The 20,778-nt window shown below is 33.5% G+C and overlaps 1 protein-coding gene across 1 annotated transcript in view; it reads left to right on the forward strand.

The window, feature by feature from the left end:
• Nucleotides 1-14,562, forward strand: part of LOC129222591 (carbonyl reductase [NADPH] 1-like) — a 45,782-nt gene extending 31,220 nt beyond the window's left edge. Inside the window, exons 7-9 of the mRNA XM_054857105.1 lie at nucleotides 7,477-7,540; nucleotides 7,630-7,736; nucleotides 14,396-14,562. Of these exons, the coding sequence (XP_054713080.1) occupies nucleotides 7,477-7,540; nucleotides 7,630-7,730 (165 nt within the window). The 3' untranslated portion in view covers nucleotides 7,731-7,736; nucleotides 14,396-14,562. The remainder of the gene's footprint in view (nucleotides 1-7,476; nucleotides 7,541-7,629; nucleotides 7,737-14,395) is intronic.
• The last annotated feature ends 6,216 nt before the right edge of the window (nucleotides 14,563-20,778 follow it).

A 20,778-nucleotide genomic window follows, 5' to 3' on the forward strand; every position in this document is an offset into this window, starting at 1 on the left:
TCGAATATTCATCTCAAAGTTTTCATTGGATCCCAAGCTCTTGAGACTGTTGTGTCGTGCGTTGACTGTAATAGTAACGCAGCTATGAACCACCTCTTTTGCAAATAAATTCGGAAGTAATCTCGTGGCGCATGCGCCATTTTTTTTTTTTTTTTTTACAGGCGCATATGTTTGTAAATTTTACGCCCTTGAAAAACCTTGAAAAGTTCCTGAAAAATATAAAGTTTTTCCAAGTGCTTGAAAAAGTATGAAAAGTTTCTTTATTGCTTGATTCTTTCAAAAATCATTACAAGCAATCTAAAGCATACTTTAGATTGCTTGTAATTCTTTTAAAAATATTTCATCAGTGCAATTTTCTGAACATAGGTTCGATATGCAGTATCGTGAAAAATTGCTTTCGTATTTGAGGTTTCAATCCTTTTGCAGCTTGTAAATATTTTGATGTTTTTTACAATCGGAAGTTATTTTGGCATGTGCTTCCTTAGATTAGCTTATTTTTCGTTTAATTTCAATAATTAACGAAGGAATTAGTTTGGAAACCATAACAACATTGAACTTACTCAAACTTTGCGGAAAACTGCTTCTGGCGGTTTGAAATTTCAATCCTTTTGCATCTTGTAAATATTTTGATTTTTTTAACAGTAGGAATTTATTTTGACATATACTACTTTAGATTAGTTTATTTTTCGTTTAATTTCAGCAATTAACGAAGAAATTAGTTTGGAAACCATGACAACATTAAACTTAATCGGACTTCGCAGAAAACTGCTTCTCGCGTTTGAAATTTCAATCCTTTTGCATCTTGTAAATATTTTGATGTTTTTGACAGCAGGAAGTTATTTTGACATATACTACTTTAGATTAGCTTATTTTTCTTTTAATTTCAATAATTAACGAAGGAATTAGTTTGGAAACCATGATAACATTGAACTTACTCGGACTTCGCGGAAAACTGTTTCTCGCGTTTGAAATTTCAATCCTTTTGCATCTTGTAAATACTTTAATGTTTATGACAATGGGAAGTTATTTTGACATATACTACTTTAGATTAGCTTAATTTTTGTTTAATTTTGATAATTAACGAAGGAATTCATTCTGAAACCATCACACTATTGAACTTACTCGCACTTCGCGGAAAACTGATTCTCGCGTTTGAAATTCCAATCCTTTTGCATCTTGTAAATATTTTGATGTTTATGACAATAGGAAGTTATTTTGACATATACTACTTTAGATTAACTTATTTTTCACTTAATTTCAATAATTAACGAAGTAATTATTTTGGAAATCATGGCAACATTGGACTTCGCGGAAAATGTGTTTTAGTGTTTGAAATTTCAATCTTTTTGCATCATGGAAATATTAAAATATTTTGCCCAATCGAATGTTATTTTCTCAAATGCTACCTAAGATTAGCATGTTTTATGTTTAATTTAGTAGAAAATAAATAAATTTATTTTATGGAAAGTATGCCAAAATTGAACTTGGTTCGTGAAAATTTGCTTATCTCACCTTTCAATCGTTTTGCATCTAATAAATATTTTTAGATTTTTGGCAATTTGAAGTTGTTTTGACATGCTGCATTAGATTAACTCGTTTTAATTTTTATTGAAAGAACTAAAAAATTAATATTTTTTTTAAAATTCAAATTTCTAGTTTTGCAACCTTAACTTGCAAACTTACGTTTAATTATTATTAGCTTATTTTCAGTTATTACTGTTTCTTATGGGGGGGGGGATATTAAATGTAAACAATTGAGTGCATAACATTTTAACTTAGTTTTTGTATTTAAAACAAAGTTGAAATGTAAAATTTTATAAAGGTGAATTTTTGTACATTTTTTTCATTGTCATGATGCCTGCTAAAGAGGGGAATCAGCCCCCCCCCTCACCCGCTTAAAAGTTCAAAGCACTCATAGTCTTGCAATCATGGAGTTTTTTTTTAATCTAAGTTGATCTGCTTCTCTTTGTGATTAAGCATTTCAGACATTTTTAGGAAAACTTTCAATACAGTAAATCGTTTATTAAAGTGTCTCTTGTAGAAAAAGCAGTTTGTTTTCGTATACTTTTTATATTACTTTCTTTTATTTATATGTTAGCATTAAATGAAATCTGCATGTATAGTACCTTGAAAAACATTTTTTTACACTTGAATAGTGCTTAAATTTTTTTTCTCCCTAAAGGGTATGAACCGTGTGATAAAGAGATTAAGTTTAAAATTCAAATATAAAATAATTTTGTTATAAACTCAGTTGTAATCAGGGTTGCCACGCACCGGGAAAACCTGGAATTGTCAGGGAAAATGAAAATGGCCGAAAATCAGGGAAAATGAAAAATTGCATATTTCCGATCGATCTTGATCGTTCTTAGCGCGGCCCGCGGTCTATGACGTCCAAAAAAAAAAAAAACTTTCAACCTTGTTTTTTTCGCCGATATTCCCATTCATCGTTTTGTCATTCCCCTCTTTCTTCTTCCCCCTAAAGCCCTGGATCGATGGCTTTACTTCCCCCTGCAGTTCTTTTTATCAACTCTCTGCCATTTGCGCGTGCTCCATAGCAGTCGGCGGCTGACATGCGCAGAAGGTTCTTTTCTTCCTTGTTTGAGCGGGCTCTGTTTAAACGCTTCTTGTTTTCGTCAGCAGTTCTGAAGTTGTTATGATACACAGCACATTGTTTTGTCTGCAACTGAAGTTCTTAATGAGCTGTAATAATCCTTTCATATTTTATGTTATTTCTTTAAATTGATTAATGAAATTGTATTCTTCTAAACAATTTTGTTCTGTAAATTTAGTTCATTAGACAATTTTAAACTTAGAAAGTTTCTTTTTTACAGAAGTATCGCTAATCTGCACATCAGAGAAGTTTCTGACCATTGCTCAAAATTTAACTTTATGACAGGGTGCCCAAAGGAGTGATTATGGCGCAAGTTGCGCCATCAATTTTTTTTTTTTTTGGGGAGGGGGGGATTTTTAATTATTTATTTTACTTTATTTTTGTTCAAATTATTTACTCATATTATTTTACTTTATTATTTTCATCTGTGTGTGTGTATTTTATTGCAGAGGAGCGAGCACACTTTTCTTTCAAAACAATAATAATTAAAAATAAATAGGTTAAAAAAATAAATAAATAAAAAAAGAGGGTTAAAAATAAAAAAGTGCTAAGGCGTTCAGAAATATTGGGGAGGGGGGGGGGGGTTGTGCCATTGAACTTGGAAGGGGGGAGCACCCCTATTTTATGAGCAACAAACAGGGGAAATATGTGAAGCTAAAAGATGCTTGATTTTTTTTACAGGCCAAAGTCTAAAAGCTCTGTGAATTCAATGGATTGGAGGGGTGGAAGGCAATAATTGAAAAAGTTTAGGTTTCATATTTTTTTAGTTCAGATTATTTTAGCAATTAACTTTATTTTTGTGATACAGATGTCACAATTGTTACTTTCGCAGTTCTTTCACTTGATGTAAGGCAGTGGCTCCTCGCTATTGAAAATTAGATATGCTACATTTACATTAATTCTTTATTATAGTTATTTGCTTCACTTGTGTTAATACATTAGGGTAGTTCAAAAATACACTTAAAAAAAAAGGTTTCTCGTAGAAAACAGGACACCACTCAATGTTTTTAGACTTGTGGATAGTAAAATACTGGAAGAATTTTAACTTCCTATTCCAACTGAAAGCCGGTGCTCGACCCTGTCCCCAAACTTCATAAGTATGGGGAGGGGGTTAAAAAATACATTTAACTGAAAAAACAATATTACACACTGTAATCTACACGAGTTATATGCATATTCATTGCAATAAAATAATTACTTACATAAAAAAACAGCTGGGGAAATTAAATGTTTCTAAATTTGTGACTTTTTCTATTCTAGAGCTAATGTTAATTTAAGGGGTCATTGAGCAACCTCTTAAAATTTGAGTAAGAAGCTAAAACTTTTACAGAACAATACTATTAGTAAGTTCAAAAAAGATAAGGGGTGTCTTAGACTCGACCTGAGAGAAAAAAAAAATTGAACCACCCTAGTACATATTTTTGATTATTCCAGCTTGAGTAAATTAAATTTTTTAACCATTGTTTGTAAAGTTTGAAAATGAGGTAAGTTTTATCAAAATTTGAGATGTATATATTAATATTGCAAAATGAAGGTGGAGATCGATAACTTGGAATTTTTCTCAAAACCACCTGGAAAACCTGGAAATGTCAGGGAATCTCATTCTTGAACTTCCGTGGCAACCCTGGTTGTAGCTTTGTTGAAAATCAAAACAATATTTTTTGGGTTTCAATGTGAGTCATGAGGAAGTGCAAATTTCTCAGCAAATAGTTAGATGAAACTGATGAAGATGGGAACAAAATTAGAGACTGGGGAAAACAACAAGAGAATAAAGTTTTTTTTTTGTTTGGTGTATGGTAACGCTATATTAAGAAGCAATAAAAGACAGAAAAACATAAGAATAATTTTAAACTAAATAAAGATGAAGTGCAACTTCACCTTTCCTTCAGTGAAACGTCAAAATGTATCATTATGCCTATTTAGTTCTAAAGAGACTGCCTTAAGTGCTGAACTAAGTGCCCCCCCCCTCCATGTTTTGCACTTTTTTCAATGGATAAAAAAAAAATCAGTTTCACTGGTGATAAAAGAATTGTATCTCTCGTTATTATGGTAAATTAACGAATTATCTTCACAAATTTAGCAGCTAGCAACTAATTTGCCTTTTGGTGCTTCATGGGTTTAACTATGAGTGGTCCTCCCAAGATCCTCTTTTTGATCCTAACTGGTCCTCTTTAGTCCCCTTTTTGATTGAAAATGGTCCTCTTCTACCCTTTTCTGAAGCTAAAATGTGTTGGGAGCCCTGTTAATGTGGCTTAACCTTTCATGACAGAAAGGGTGTAGGGGAGGGGATAAATGATTGTTCATATTCACCATTATCCGAAATTTGCCTAGATATACAATGCAAAATTCTTTCTTAAGCATTATTTTCGAAAGTTGATGATATTGGTATTTTTTATAATGGTATAATGTAATAATACATCTGTTATTGAAGTCTATAGTATTAGGCTCCTTGGTGGCAAATTAATCTTAAAAACTATTGTTGCTGAATTAGCACTTTACTTTATTTGCACTTTAAATTATATTTAGACTACCATATTTGCATGAAAAAGTGAATTTTTGTTCAAAATTCAGAAATTTGAAGATATGTTTTCTCCTTCATGGCTCCTTTTAGTTAGGGTATGAATAATGGTGAATATCAAAACATTTATTTACAGGGTGACAAGAAATAACTTGGACACACATAATACATTATAATTTTAATACTAATGAAAATATTATGACCAAACTTCAAAATTAATATGAATTCATTATTCCTTCTAATATATTTACAAATTTTCAAAGTCTCTACCTTTACCCTTAATACAGAGCTTTGAAAGTGCCACAAAATTTTCAGCTATGGGCTGCAACTCACTGATATTTTATCCCATTCCTTGCATAAGGATTTCTTTAGTGATGCAAATATTTTATGAGGTTTAGCACACATTCTTGTCTCCAAGACCTTCTCGCATTATTCAATGGCATCAACTACCCCAATCTAATGGTTTAGTGTGGGACATGTGCTAGTGGGAAAAATCACTTGCTTTTGTAGATCAGGGGATAAAGATTAATCAAGAAACATATCACAAACGTATTTTGGAAGGTGTTGTCTTATCTTGGTCACAAAAGTTCTTTGGAAACAAAAGATGGACCTGCCAACAGGATTCCGTACTTGCACATGGAGATAAAGGCACTCGATATTGGTGCAAGACATTTTCTGGACTTCATTGGAGCTCCAGAATGGCTACCGTGTTCCTCAGATTTGAACCCATTGGATTATTCTGTTTGGTTTATCTTGAAGACTAGGAAGTGTGCTAAACCTCATAAAACTTTGGCATTCCTAAAGATATCCTTATGCAAGGAATGGGATGAAATATCACTAACTGAGTTGCGGCCCATAGCCGAAAATTTTGTGACATGTTTAAAGCTCTGTATAAAGACTAAAGTTAGCCACCTTGAAAATTTGTAAATATATTAGAAGAAATAATGTATTCGTGTTTATTTTGAAATTGGGTTGTAATATTTTCATTTGCATTAAAGTTATGATGCATTATGTGTGTCTAAGTTATTTCTAGTCACCCTGTATATACAGTGTCATGTAAAATTGTTTGGTTTGTGATAAGTGGTTTAAAGCTTTGTAATAACAGGGAGCTTTTTAAATTGAAGAATCTTAAGGACCAGTTTACCATCCTAAGACCCTAATTTCAAAACAGCTGAGTTTATGGGAATCCTAGTCAAGTTAGGTTCATTTTATCTGATGTAATTATTTCTTGACATATTGTAATAATCTAAAATGTACAGTTATCTCTCACTACTCTGTGCTTTAAGGTTTTACTCCATAGATTTTTTTTTTCAAATATATTCATTAGCTTCTTCTAATGAACTTGTGATAAGGAAGACTAGCTCTTCTGAGGAGCTCTGTGGTCAGTGTTGTAGTGCTAAATTTTTTTCTAGCCAAATGCAAGAGTTGATTTTTTTCTTAAACCAACGAACCAACGTTATCATTATGCTTATCATTGGGGAAGGAAGAGGGAGGCTCTCCAAAAGAAAGATTGAATTTTATGCAATATAGTTCTGTAAAATCACTGTACAATAACATTGATTTTTGAATAGATGCGATATAAAATTAAGAATAATTTATTTGTTACTTATAAATGATTTTAAAATAAAAAATAATCTGAAATTTCTAATTAAATTTGATAAGGAATAGATGATGACATCCTTTCTTTCTCTGTGTGCTGATATGGATGATGCATTCTAAAATAATATTATTTATTGTACTGTTGGAAGAGGTTTTAAAATATGCCTGTTTTAGGCAGGATTTAACTTTGAACGGTCAAATTCATCTGTTTTGGAGGTAAATACGTATTTCCATGCAAAATAAAAATCATAACTTGAAATACATTCTCAAACGGCTTTCTATATAGTAGATAAGTACCGAATGCCTCTGCAGTCCCCCTACACCCTGAAATGTAGTAAAGCTAGTGGAGGAGGGAGGGAATGTAATTCATTAAAGTGCTGGAAAAAGTCAAGAATGACTATCTGCATTCAACAAAAATTAATTTCTCCCCAATAATGTTAAATAGCATATTGGAAGCTCTTCAACAAGTTTTCTTTTCTCTTACTCAAAATATTTGCTGCATAAAGAATCATATTTCACCTAAATTCACCTATTGCAGAAGCATCTGGACCCGACTAACTGCTATAAAGGATGGCGGACTGTATATTAAAAATATTGAACACATTTTTGTTCTAGTATGAAGAAAGGATATTTTTAATTTGTGATATAAGTTACTTGATCTTTAGTGTTATTTAGTAATAAGTCTCATGCATGAAGAAAAAACATATTTGGCAGTACTCGAATGTTCATTTATTTTTGAACATTTTAGGTTCACCCTGGTTTTGTGGATACTGACATGACTAGTCACAAAGGTCATTTAACTCCAGATCAAGGTTGGTTTCTTAGTTTTTGTTTTTTGTGAATGTATATTTTTAAAATGTTTAAATGTTTTCTATTAAATTAATCTGTTTGTTTTTCTTAGGTGCTGAAGCTCCATCTTATTGTGCTTTACTACCTGCTAACATAGAGTCTCCCCGAGGGCAGTTTATTTGGTGTGATAAAACCATTGCAACCTTCTTATGATTTAGGGTAATTATTTGATTAATTTGGATAAATTGTTGTTCAAAACTCTTCAGCTCTTTAAAATGCCTTATTTGCTTTGAAAGCAATAAGAGTCCTTCAAGACCAAATTTCTTATTTCAAGACCTTTATGAAATATTTATTAAAAAAATTAATCTAAACCTTTCTATAAGATTGTTTTGCACCAAAAAGTAAGAAATAAAATAAGTACATAATTTATTGATTACAACACTCAAAAATTGCAATTGATCTTCATAGGTTATGTTTAATTAAAATTTGAGAGAAGAAATATAGGCAGTACCATAAAGGCGATTGGTACAAAGTTGTATACAGGCCCGCTCCAAGCCGGATTGGCAACTTCGTGCAAATGTCTTTTGAGCGTCTTTATGCAGTAGCGTTCGGGGAAAATATAGTTTGCACCTGGAGTGAGGTTATGTAGACAAATATAATACTAAAAAAAATATGTTCACATTAATTTTTTTTAAAAACACATTGTTTAAATGTTTCTTTTGGAATGCAGTGTATGCCTTTACTGCCGAACAAATTCATCTACAATTGAGTTTCTGGAATTGCAATTTCAAAAAATTGCCAGTGGAGGCACCTGAACATCTCATTCAATTTTCATTACCAAAGATAGTCTAAAATTGTCCTTTAAAAGATAAAAAGTTCCAATAAAGTCCCCCCCCCCCCTCCCGCAGTTCTCACAAACATCACTAAAAATAGTTTTAAGCTTCATTTCTAGGGCTTTTATTCTGCAACATGTCCGGAGAGAACTTCACAGAACTCTTTCCCCAATCATCATCGAAGGTCAGCTGAAATTTTATTTTTATAGCTTTAATTTCGAAAAACTGCTTGCCCTTAACGTTACAAAAAATCGTAAGCAGTGGCAAATGTGTCACTGAGACCTCCACAATTTGGACATAATACTGAAGGGGAGGAAAATCTCCCACATCCTACACTTTAGGTAATGGCTAGCAGGGCCGGACTGGAACCCTCAAAGGGGCGCAAACCTTAGAACTTCAGAGGGGCGCATACGTGTTCACACGAGAACTAAAACTTTTATTTGGGCGTTTTGCGGGGTATTTTCGGGGGGGGGGGGGGTCGTCGTCCTTGCATGTGTGGGGGGGGGGTGATAATATTTTGCCTGCTATCTTTTCTTTATTGACCTGAAGAGAGGGAATGGTATTAGGAGAGTAGTGCAGGGTTTTCCTTTAAGTGAGATATGTAATGCTTTGAAATGTAAGGTATCCAGGGGTTTCTTCTAACAAGGGCGCAACAAGAATTTTCTTTAGAGGGAGCACATGAAAAAAAAAGAAAAGAAAGAAAGAAGGATCCAGATCTAATAGGGAAGGGGAAGGAAGGAAAGGGTGGGATCCAGGGGTTCTCCCCCGGAAAAAAATTGACACTTGTAGTTTTAAAAATGCAATTTTAGACTTTCTTTGCTGTTGTTAGGGGAAAAAAAGTACATTGGTCTCAGCGGATTTTCTAGAAATTGAAACCTTAAAAGCGCGATTATAGGCCAGAATTACTGAATTTTGGGTAAGGAATGGAGCTTCAGGGACTGACCAAGATCGATTTTTTTTTTAAATAGATCGAAATCACTTATTTCTACCCCTTCAAATTTTTGAAATTAAAGTTTAAAAAACTCATTTGTTGACAAACTTTGAAAGTTTTACCGAAAGGAGGTTCTGAAGCTTTTCCCTAGAAAAGGTAAGGAGGTAAGTGTAGTTTAAAGAACCTATTTTATTATGCATTGATTTCCAAAGTGTGTTCCGTGGAACCCTAGGGTTCCACCATGAATTAGTTATTGGGAAACTTATTTTCCACAGTAAATTAATAAAAAAATTAAAAAAAAAAAACATCGAGGATTTAAAATGTCATGACAGATTGTAGTTATAGTCGAACTGAATAAGCTGTAACTATTAAAAATTTTCATTCACAAAGATTTCTTTAAAAGAAATTAAGATTTCCCCCCGACCATATTATTATTATTTTTTAAAATTAAAATCACTTTGTTTTCCCAATACGTGTTCTTTGCTTCTCTTCAGTAATAAAGAATAGTTTTAAAAAACATTCAACTCAGCATTCTCGGGGGGGGGGGGGGGGCACCCTTCAGGCAGGTTGCTCCACTGTCTTCCAACCGAAAATTCTTCCATAATTGCATAGAAATTTTGCAAAAGGAACCTGTAAAGCTTGTATGAGGTTTCTACTTTAACTGATTACATTTCATTGACTTTCTTGCTCCTTTTGAACGAATTAAAATATTATTAATTACCGATACTTGATAATATTAAATATTTCATTATAATAAAAGGAAAATATGAATCTTTTGGATTTAAAATTATACTTAAAAATTGTGATTACCGTATCATAGTGTACATGAAATTGCTCTTTTGGTCAACATTATTACCACATCCCAAGCTAAAGTAGCATGACTAAACCTAAACATAAAAACGTAACATAATGTCCCAGTGGCAGAAAATTTTGTAGCTGTCTGCGACAATCTTTTAGAGCTTCATAATCTGTCTGCAACATTTTGGGCGTGGTTTCAATAAAAGAAATAATAAACGAGTCTCTTTTTAAGTAATTATTTTTGAAATAAGGCCCACCCCTTCCCAAAGACGATGGTGCACTTCCCTAAATTCTTTGAAGCACTCCCCTCTCAAGAAAGAGACCTCTCCCCCCCCCCCAAAAAAACTGAGACCAAAATCTTTCTCAAATTACCTCCCCCTGAAGTTTCAATGGTGTAGTCTGATGACCCCTCACCCCTCTGTCCTTGGTGGGCACCTGACATTTGCAAATATGCGTTGGCTATTGAACAGGTGTCTGTCCAGGATTTTTCACAGGGTTCATTTTATTTGAAAAATCAATTCATTTTTTGAAAATATAAAAACGACTCATAAAAGAATTAATTTTTTAAAAATTGTTTTAGAGTTGCATTTTAGAAACGTATGATAAACAGATCTTTAATATCTATAGAGACAGTTGCAGCAAAACTAAAATTAAACCATCTATTCAGCATTTAAGTTTTTGACTCAAACAAAAGCAGAATTTCGTTTTAAAATCTTGAAAATGATGGTTTTAATGGATTTTTCATTTATTTGCCTCTATATAAAGCAAAGTTAGGTTGAAAAAAAAAAGAGTAAAATTTCGATTCTCATATCACATGCAATCAGATTGGGTTTTTCGAAATACAAGCACTAAAAGTATAAAAACGTTAAATAAAAAAGTTTATCAAAATAAAATAATTTTAGAATTACCATTTAACATGGTTGCATATTGAATTTTATTAATATCACTGACATATTCATCGAAAATTCGGAGTCGTGAGAAAAAAAAAGGATGAGTATTAACATCAGGCACTAAATGGCGATAATTTTAAAGCTGTTAACTGTATTTGAAGCGATCGCATTTCAACATTTCAATGCGCTGACGAAAGTCATTAGTGGGAAGAAAAAGTTCTTACACTGCGTTTTTAGAGAACTTTATAACAACACCACTGCTAACGATATGATAAAAACAAACAAGCAAAATTATTCACTGTGTTAGTTATATATCGCTTGCATCACAGAAATGTGCCGACTTTTTTTTTGTACACAGAAATATGCATTATTTTGATTTCAGATTTGCTTTTTCAGTAAACAATTTGAAAAGGACTGTTTTGTTATGGTTTATAATTGCGCAGGCAACAAGAACAATCACGTGTGCGATCATTCTCTCCCTGTGTCAGCAGTTCATTATGTCCGACAGTTGCGGACAGCTTTTTTTTTTCTTTTTCTTCACTGCAGACCATCTTTTTTTTTTTTTTTTTTTTTTTTGCGGACAACTTTTATTTTGTTAGCGCAAACAGTTCAGTCCGCGACAGGGTTCCGTTGTCCGCGACATCGTCGCCGTGTCGCGGCGTTTCTGCCCCTGGGCATAATGTTACATGGAAATAACGGAAAATCTATAAATAATTCTGAATAAATGTTACGAAATAAGAAAATGAACTGAAGTCAATAATAACGATTGTGGAATCAGATAAGGGAAGATATGAATTAATAGTATGTGTACATAATGATGCCTCTTAAAAAGGAAACATTTTCCTCAAAAAAGTAAGTTTATAGATATAAAGTTTAAAGGATTAATTTAATAAATATTCTCACAATGATATAAGTAGTCTCATTTCTTGACTACCTTCCCACAGTTCGTCAATAACTTTTTCATTGTAAATTGCAAGAAGTTTCTGTTGTCTCAAAATGTCATTTTAATAAGTCTTTTTAAAATTCAAGATGGCAAAAACGGACCCTTCAAGAAACTATTCGCCTACAACAGCTTATAAAAAATATCCTTGAAAACCTGAAAAATGGCGGAAGAGGCAGGCTCGGATTTACGTAACCGCACGCTGCAGTACGGGGGGGAAGGCACAACACAGGGGGCCTCCTTTACCATAAAATCAGCCTGACTCCGGGCTCTTCGCCTCTGACTCCGCAAACCTGGAGAAAAGACATTTTTGTCGTATTGTCGCGATAACGTGAAACAAAATAACTGAAGGGCGTATCTAAAAACGCAACAGAGTGCTTAGAAACTAACAATTACAAGTACGGGATGTTTGTCTTAATCATAGATTGAAATAGATTGAAAGAGCTCTCTTATCTGAAAATGTTTTTTTAATGTCTCAAAATATGTGTTTAAGTTTAAGTAATTTTAAAACTAGCGATCGCAAAAACGGGCCCCTCAAAAATCATTCTTTTAAAGACCTGAAAAAAGAAGGAAAAAGGGTGGGGGGAATCACAATATGGCTGCCGGGCGCTTTAAAATGACAGAAGGGCGCAATTGGGCGTTTAAAAATTAACGATTACAGGTACGAGGTGTTTGTCTGCATAAGGGGAAAAAATCTACAGGGCTTTTTAAAAGGCAAAAGAGCGCAACAAGATATTGCTTTCTGCAAATAAAGATGAGCCGCCTCTAGATGCTCGTTAACTGTGTGAATGCAATCGGAGGTACGATAGCAAGAAAACTGATGATTAAAATTGCAATGGAAAATATTGCGGTCCTAATACACTGTTTCAGAAACAAAACGAGCTATACAATTTTTATTTAGGAAAAAAAAGGAGGCAAAATTTAAATTAATATTAAAAATGATGATGTAATATATACAGCTGATAATTAATTTTAGAATCACCCAAGATAAAAATTGAACTCTTTTTCATCCATGTCTACCCGCTCTCCTCCCTCCATCCAAATCACCAATGTAAAATTTCCACGTCAAAATTTCGCAGGTGATTCTGGGTATTGAGTAAGCTATCAGTGTTTCCTGGTTCCGGGAATTTATATTACGCAACAAGATACCTGTCCAAGGCAGTGAGGGACCAGGGATTTTGACCATCAAAAAACCGTTAAAGTCGCCCAGTGACAATGATTGAAAAGAAAGAAACAAGTTTTGAAAAGGAAGGCAAAATAATTTGAGGTTCCTCAGTGAATAGCTAAAAGGCTTTTATTGCCGTAAAACTTGTGCCTGAAGAATTTCGAGGTGTCTGGAATAGAGAGTAGAAAAATCGACAGTTAAAGGGGAAAAAATGTTTTTTAAGAAGCAAAAAAAAAAAAAGATAATTTTTTTGCGAAGAACCTTTTTGAACAAAAGAAAAAAAAATTTGGCGTAAGGGCGCATCGGCCATATGGGCGGTTGCCCGGCGGGCCAGTCTGGGCCTGATGGCTAGCGTCTTTTCCCCACCTCGCCCGATCTCTTTGTGTGTAGCCTTAGGCTGAGCTAGGGACTGACCCCAAAACTTCCAGACCCACGGGTTTTATAAACTTGTACTCATTGGGTATTTGCCGTCGTCAGTCACCTATTTCTCTTGGATTCAAAGTGTAGCATCTTTTCCTCTAGGTCAGCATTTCTTAACCTTTTTCAACATGTAAACTGGTAAAAATATCTGAAAAAATTTGCCAATTGGTAAGGTTTTTTCTTTTTTCTAAAAAAAAAAAAGACTAGATTGGGTATTTAAAAAACTTTTTTTTTAACTGTGATTTACTTGCAAAAATAGTGAATTGTAAAGGTAAGCAATTACTGTAATTAGTGTAAAAAATGATAGAATATTATGAAAATGAAAGGAAGTTCAAAATCACAAAGCAAAAAATTATTGTATAAAATGCTATTATTATTCATTTTGAATAATAATTTTTTTTAACCCAATTAATCCTTTAAATTATATGTGATGAGAAGAAAAACCTAAAAGAACTAAGCAAGAAAAAGGTTAACATTGATTCCACATGCCATTTTTCGGATCTAAGAAATTAAAGTTTAAACCTAATCATAATAAAATTCCTGTTGGAGGGGTGGAGGCAGCTGACCCTTTGTCCCTCCCCTGTATCCGCCCTTGGCTAAAACAAAAGGTGATATTATACAGGAAATTGCTAATGGTTGTAAATATTTTAAGAAAGTAATCAAAATGAGTTTTTTTCAGTTCCTTTATACTATTTTATTATTGTTAGCAGTATAAAGTAAATTTTAAGGGTTTTTTTGCCTCTTCTGTTTTTGAATAACTTTATATTGATCTCTGACAAAAACATGCTTCTGTTTATCCTATGATATAGAAGTTGAATTTCAAGAAATTTTCAACTAAGCTTTTTTGAACTGTTTTTAAATTTATCTGGCTTTGTTATTTGTAACCAACTTATTTTTTCAGGCATAAACGTAATGGAGTATGTGCCAACAATCTGACATTTTCAGACTTCAATCTATAAAACTCTTGTATGTTAAATTCCTTCTTTTGTAAGAAATTTTCCATTTGAAAGAAAATCAAAACTACATAAATCATTTTGTTCCCTAATAAAAATAGTTTTGAGCAGTGTCTTCTTTATGTATTCTTCTGCTGTACAATCAGAGTTGTAGCCAGGCACATGAAGCTAAAAAATTTCTTTTAAATGTGTATTGTTGCTACTGTTTACATTGTACTGTAATACAAATATTTTTGGATAAATTTTGAGAAACTCATCATAAATTGCCAATTGCTTTGATTTGATGGTTAATTTGCAATAATTATATCAGTCAAACTAATTTAAGTTATCAAAAAATTATTTTCCTGCCTTTTAACATCCAGTAACTGCCAGTATTTCATTTAATTGTCAAATGAAAGAAATATGTTATTGAGACATTCAAATTCAGTGCTTCAGTTCATTATTAAAAAGATGATAGTTAAAGTTGACTTTTTTGTCTAGTTGTTTACAGAAGAAGGGTAGGTACATAATAATAGCCAGAAAGCATCTCGACATAGTATAAAATGAAGTCCCCAAAAAGCGTCTGTGGGTTTGAACTCGCAAAACTCGAGAACTACCCGGCCGATTGCGCTGATATTTTCAGTTTGTTCCTTTAAGTCCTGAAAAGGTTTGCAGATCAGTTCGAATAAAATTCGATGAATAGTTCTTTTTTTATTCCAATTTAGGTCCGATTTTCACATAAATTCTCAAATATGGGGGTGAAAAATTACTTGCTCATATTAATATTACATATCGTTAGAAAGGTAGAATTTTCCGTGTTCTACGCAATTTGTTTCAATGCTCTAACTTTATTATGGCGGGAGTTATTAGCGTTTTTAACTCGAATTTTTTTAGGCTTAGCTGAAATTTAGGCACTACTTTCTTCATTAAATGACTCAATAAAAAGTGAAGGAATTGTCCCACAGCTTTCTTTTTGACGCCATTGGCAAAAGCGACCTTTTTTACTTCAGATCTAACTCGACCTATGATCGAAAAAATAAGTTTTTATCTTGAAAGGAAAAAAAGTTACAAGCCTTTTTAAATCAAGTTTAAGAAATCTCAATTCCATTGAAATTGTGAACCATTTTCTTTCGCATTTTAATACCTTAAACTTATTTTATTTTGTTTTTCCATGGTTACGCATTTTGAATCCATCTTTCTGGATTTAATTTCTGAAAAGTATTTTAATATCTGTCGTCATTGTTTGGAAGGGAAATCATGATGTTTTTTTATTTATTTTTTACTTCTGATTGTTGAATGTACCTCACTTGACACAATTTTTATCTTCAAGGTGGACCAGGCAAAGCCGGGCAACGCAACTAGTTAACTATAAATGTACCCACGAGGGTCTGTACCTGTAAACAGTTCATGTAGTGTATTAATGCAACGCAACTCCTATCATTTGACAAAAATACATCAAAGGTAAATTTTATGATTTAGGGCCGTGATCTTCAACCCGTGGATCGCTTGAGTCCTCCTGTGTAGATTTCAATGCCCCGTCTTACAATTTAGTATCAATACATTTTTTCTCTCTATATTTGCTGGCATTTTGATAATTACTTAAATGGAATTCATTGTGTTTCAATGTAATAGCGATTTATAGAAGAAATTTTAAAACTTTAGACTACTGATTAAGGCAGTAACTGAGTTAGAGGGCAATCAAGTGGCCACCAAGCAACTTGCCGACTTCGCAGCAGTGAACTAGGAAGTGAAGATCCAGATCCTCTTGGATGAGCAGTAACTCTCACGAGTTCCCTACACAATCCAGGGGCGTAGCTAAGGGGGGGTTTTAGGGACAAACCCCCCCCCCCCGAAAAGTTAGTCTCAAAAAAAAAAGAGAAAAAGAAGAGAGAAGAGAAAGAAAAAAAAAGAAGAAAAGGGAAAAATTCCAAGCGATTATATATATATATATATATATATATATATATATATATATATATATATATATATATATATATATATATATATATAAGAAGTAACCCCCCCCCCCCCCCGAAAGTCGGGTCTAGCTACGCCACTGACACAATCTATACTTACTGCCAAAAGTTAACCACGGAAAGTTTGGAAGAGAGTAGAGCAAAATCTGGAGACTTCCAAACAGATTGAACCTTTGGGGAGCTTATCTGCACCTGGGCAGCTGTGGCATGCAGTTTTGTGAATTACTGGTTTATAAATTGAAGCAGTCTCGCTGCCTGTTGTTAGTTTGCTTCAAAGTTTCAAATCAATATTTCACACACTTTTTTCTTTTGTAGATGGCATTAAATTTGATGACAATTAGATATTTAATTATAAATTTGTTGATTAATCTATTTATTTATTTTTTTTGGTTTCAATTTTAAGCAAAGTTATTGCAAATTCTCCAATACAAAAATGATAAACTTCTTACAGAGTAAAAATTTTTTTGCATTAGTCAAAAACCCTGATGTTTCATTATGATATGAAATGAAATGAAATTGTGATTATGTTCCAAGTTTCAATGCATTTTGATGAAGAAAAGCTCCTACATTTTCATACAGATTAGAAACACTAATGTATAAATTTTTTGAGAAAAAATCTCTTATACTGGACATCGTGCAATTTTTAAAATGTTTACTTTTTAGGCCTTATAATCATCTCTAGGGGCGCTCATACGCTCCCCCCTCCCATGCTGCATTGCACCTACGCCCCCCCCCCCCAAAAAAATCTTAGGCATCACAACTGTTAGTCTATAATTTCCAGTTAAATGCATGTACTCTGCATCTTGCATTTAGTGAATCGATTAATTTTTTTTTTTTTTTAAAGGAGAAATAAATTAGCATGAGATCAATAAAGGGAAAGGGAACTGTATGTTAAAAAGAACTTTTTAAAAAAACATGAGGTACTAAAAACTTTGGTTTTGAAAGTTCTGTGCTACGTCAAAAAAAAAAAAAAGCTGTCATATCATGACTTCAATTGCAGAATTAGACATTGAAGGAATAAACTGAATTCAGTGAAGGAGAGATTTGTGGGTAAAATCATCCCTAGAGGTTTTGGATTCAACATTATTGCTGATCCTAATACAGTAGATTATACACATATAAGAACTGTATCGATCAAAAAAAAAAACCTCTAGAAGGTAATTCTAACTGCGCTATACTGAAAAAAATGTTTTGAAGTGTTTCTGGAAAATAATGGGCTGCTAATATGCTTAATTTCTGCTGATAACATACGTGGAAAAAAACTGAAGTTTCTCGCTAAAAGTTAGTAACCTTCGGGAAATTAACATGGAACTTGGAATCTTTCCAAAGAACTCAAAAACCTTTCCAATAAAAGTCAGTCATGTTTCTTGAATAAATCAAGACCCCACAGAAAAGAAAAAACTTAGATATGTTTATGGTAATAGCTTGCCATCTTCCTGACTTACCAGGAAAGCTCTTGAAGCAGATATTGCCTTACTGCAAGCAAACTAGCATTGTATTTGCCGGGAACTCTTACAGAGCCACGAAATCTAGAAGACTGCATTCTGCCCTTGTTTGCTGTGCAGTCAATCTGAAAGGGCGCTGATTGAGATGAAAACTAAAAAATAACCACTACTACTACTAACTATTTAATAAATAAACAACTACTAACTATTTAACTAATAACTACTTAATAAATAAAAACGCGGAGAATATTTTGACACTGGTTGCTGAAAATGCTTTTCACTACAGTAGAATCTGCATGCATGAAACCTGTTAGTGATTCAGGAAATTTTTTTGCAAAAATACTTGTTTTTCACATGCAACTGGTGTAACCTGTAAAATTCTGGAGCATTGGATGAAAATAATCTGTGAGGTTTCAAGATTTTGTTATAGTGTTGTGACCAGAGGGCTGAATTAACACCTATTTACGCCCTAGGCCAAACTTAGAGTTTACGCCCCACCTCACATATCCGAACTCTATCGAAATCGTATCGCTCCCCCCCCCCCCCCCCGCCTCGTAGTAGCGTCCAGTGACAGTTGAAGATTTTGGGCTTCCCCCCCTGTTTGACAAAATGAGAGATGGGTTTCTTTCTTTGTTTTCCTTCGATGATGTTCAAAAAAAGGGAGGTTGGGGTACTCCCCCGGGAATTTTTTGAAATTGAAGAGTGAGAAATGCAATTTTAGGCCATCTAAGGTTATTGAACGGGAAGTAATAGCATTTGGAACTCTCCCAGGAAAGTTTTCGTAACTGAAGTCTCACATGCATAATTGTATGTTATCTTTGATGATGTTAAAGAAAGGGTTGAGTTCGGGAACTCTCCCCCTCACCTTCCCCTCATTGAAATAAGTTTTTAAAACAAAATTTTCGATGATCTTTTACTAATGATGATGGGAAACGGTGGAAGTCGGGAGAGCCCTCCTGAAATTTTTTTGGAAATTGAGATCCTACAGCACAATTTTTAACGATCTTTTTTTTTTTATGCAGGGCAATTGGTGACTTTAGCAAAGAAACTTTTCGAAACTGAAAACCAAAAATTGGAGGACATCTTTTATGACGTCTGGACATAGATGGGGTTTAACCGCTCTCATACAGAAAGGTTTCGAAATTGAAAACTTAAATATGCAATTGGAAACCATCTCTGATGACATTATGAGAAGGAATAGGGTTCAGTAACTCTCTTCTGAAAGTTGTTTCAAAATTGAAGTCGTAAAAACAAAATTTTGGAATATCTCATACAATGTGAAGGTGAGGCGTTTTAAATGTAGATCTTTCCCCTAAAACAAAACGAAATGAAAACTTGAAATATGCATTAGTAGGACCTATAATGCTGGGTGCTTGGATAGGGTTTGGGGAATCTTCTCTGTCCATCTTCAAAATGTTGGAAATGGAATGAGGGGGGGGGGATTCGAGGGTGGCTCCTGCAAAAATGTTTGGAGTTGAGGTCCTATAAACGAAATTGTTTGCTTTCTTTGATGGTGTTAAGGGGAGAATTAGTGTGTTTAGGCCCCCCATTCAGAAATTTTGGATATTCAAGTCCCTAATGCGCAGTTGTCTTTGATGACGTTGTGGGAAGGAATGTGGTTTGTTGAGTCTCACTCGAAAACTTTTTGATATTAGTGTTTCATAAAAAAAAAGTTGAGATAATCTTTGAAGATGATAGTGGAAGCTGGTTAATGGAATCTCCTCTGAAGTTTTTCTTTTAAAGTTATAAAATGCAATTTTACGCTACCTTTGATGTCGTGAAAAGATGGAAATAGGATAGACTTAGAAAACTCCTCCCTCCCCCTATTTTACTTTGTCCACAATCTTTTTTTTTTCTTAAGAGGATTTTTTTTTAATTGTGTAGTAACTGTCAATTAAAAAAAATCCTCTTTAATTGGATGGTTCGGAAAAAAGTCTGGACTTTTTTCCGAACTGCATAACCCTGCTTACGGTCAAAATTTAAAGTTATATAGCTTGTTCTAATTACTAGATCAACAAGAAAAAAACATTTTAAACTAAACAATACAAATAATATTTTCGTTTATTCTTGTTATATAATGCGTTTAAGCTTCATACATATATGATGATGAATTTTAAAATTTTTTGAACTTCAGTTTTTAGTTGAAAGCAAGGGCGTATATATGGGAGAGGCTGATGGGGCCCGGGCCCCCTCCAAAATCTGGGAAACATTTTTAATTAAAGGTAGTTATTTTTGGTTTAGTTGCTCACAAATATTTTCCAAACTTCTACAAAAAATAAATAAATAAATATGATAGTGATAATAATAATTATAACACGTTACATCAGCGATTTCCGAACTGGGTGCCGCAGGAAGAGGTGAGAGGTGCCGCGAAGTGACCATGGTAACTATAATGCACTCTATAACAAAAAAAAATCGACGCACCAAGATCGGACAACTCCTTGGTGCGTCGATTTTTTTGTTTTGTGTTTATATATGTATAAAACCAGACTAGGATGCTGTGAGAAAATTCTAATTTATCAAAGGGTGTCGTGGATCATTAAAGTTTGGGAACCCTGCGTTCGATGGTACTAGGCAATGGTGTTCAGAAGGAGTCAGGGGATCGGTACCCCTTACTCAAGAAAAGAACGTCGTCCAACGAAGAAGTCTTGGGAAAGCGAAGTTATTTCAGCAAAAAGAAAAGCAAGTAATGTTGGGGGAAAAAATCTCAATTATTTCAAAAAGAAATCTTTAAATGAATTTTTTTTTTGTAAGAGATAAAGCTTATTGCTTAGCAAATTATGTCCTCCTCTCTTTCTTTCACCCCCCCCCCCTTTTCCCTTCCTAGTCTATCTGAAAAGAAGGGTCTTCAAAATGTTTCTCTCCTTAATTCTCGTCCATTGCAAGAAGTTTAAAATAAGTTTTTGTTGTTCGGTTTTTAGTAATGATGGA

The sequence above is a fragment of the Uloborus diversus genome, chromosome 5, assembly GCF_026930045.1.
Source record: "Uloborus diversus isolate 005 chromosome 5, Udiv.v.3.1, whole genome shotgun sequence".
Taxonomy (NCBI): domain Eukaryota; kingdom Metazoa; phylum Arthropoda; class Arachnida; order Araneae; family Uloboridae; genus Uloborus; species Uloborus diversus.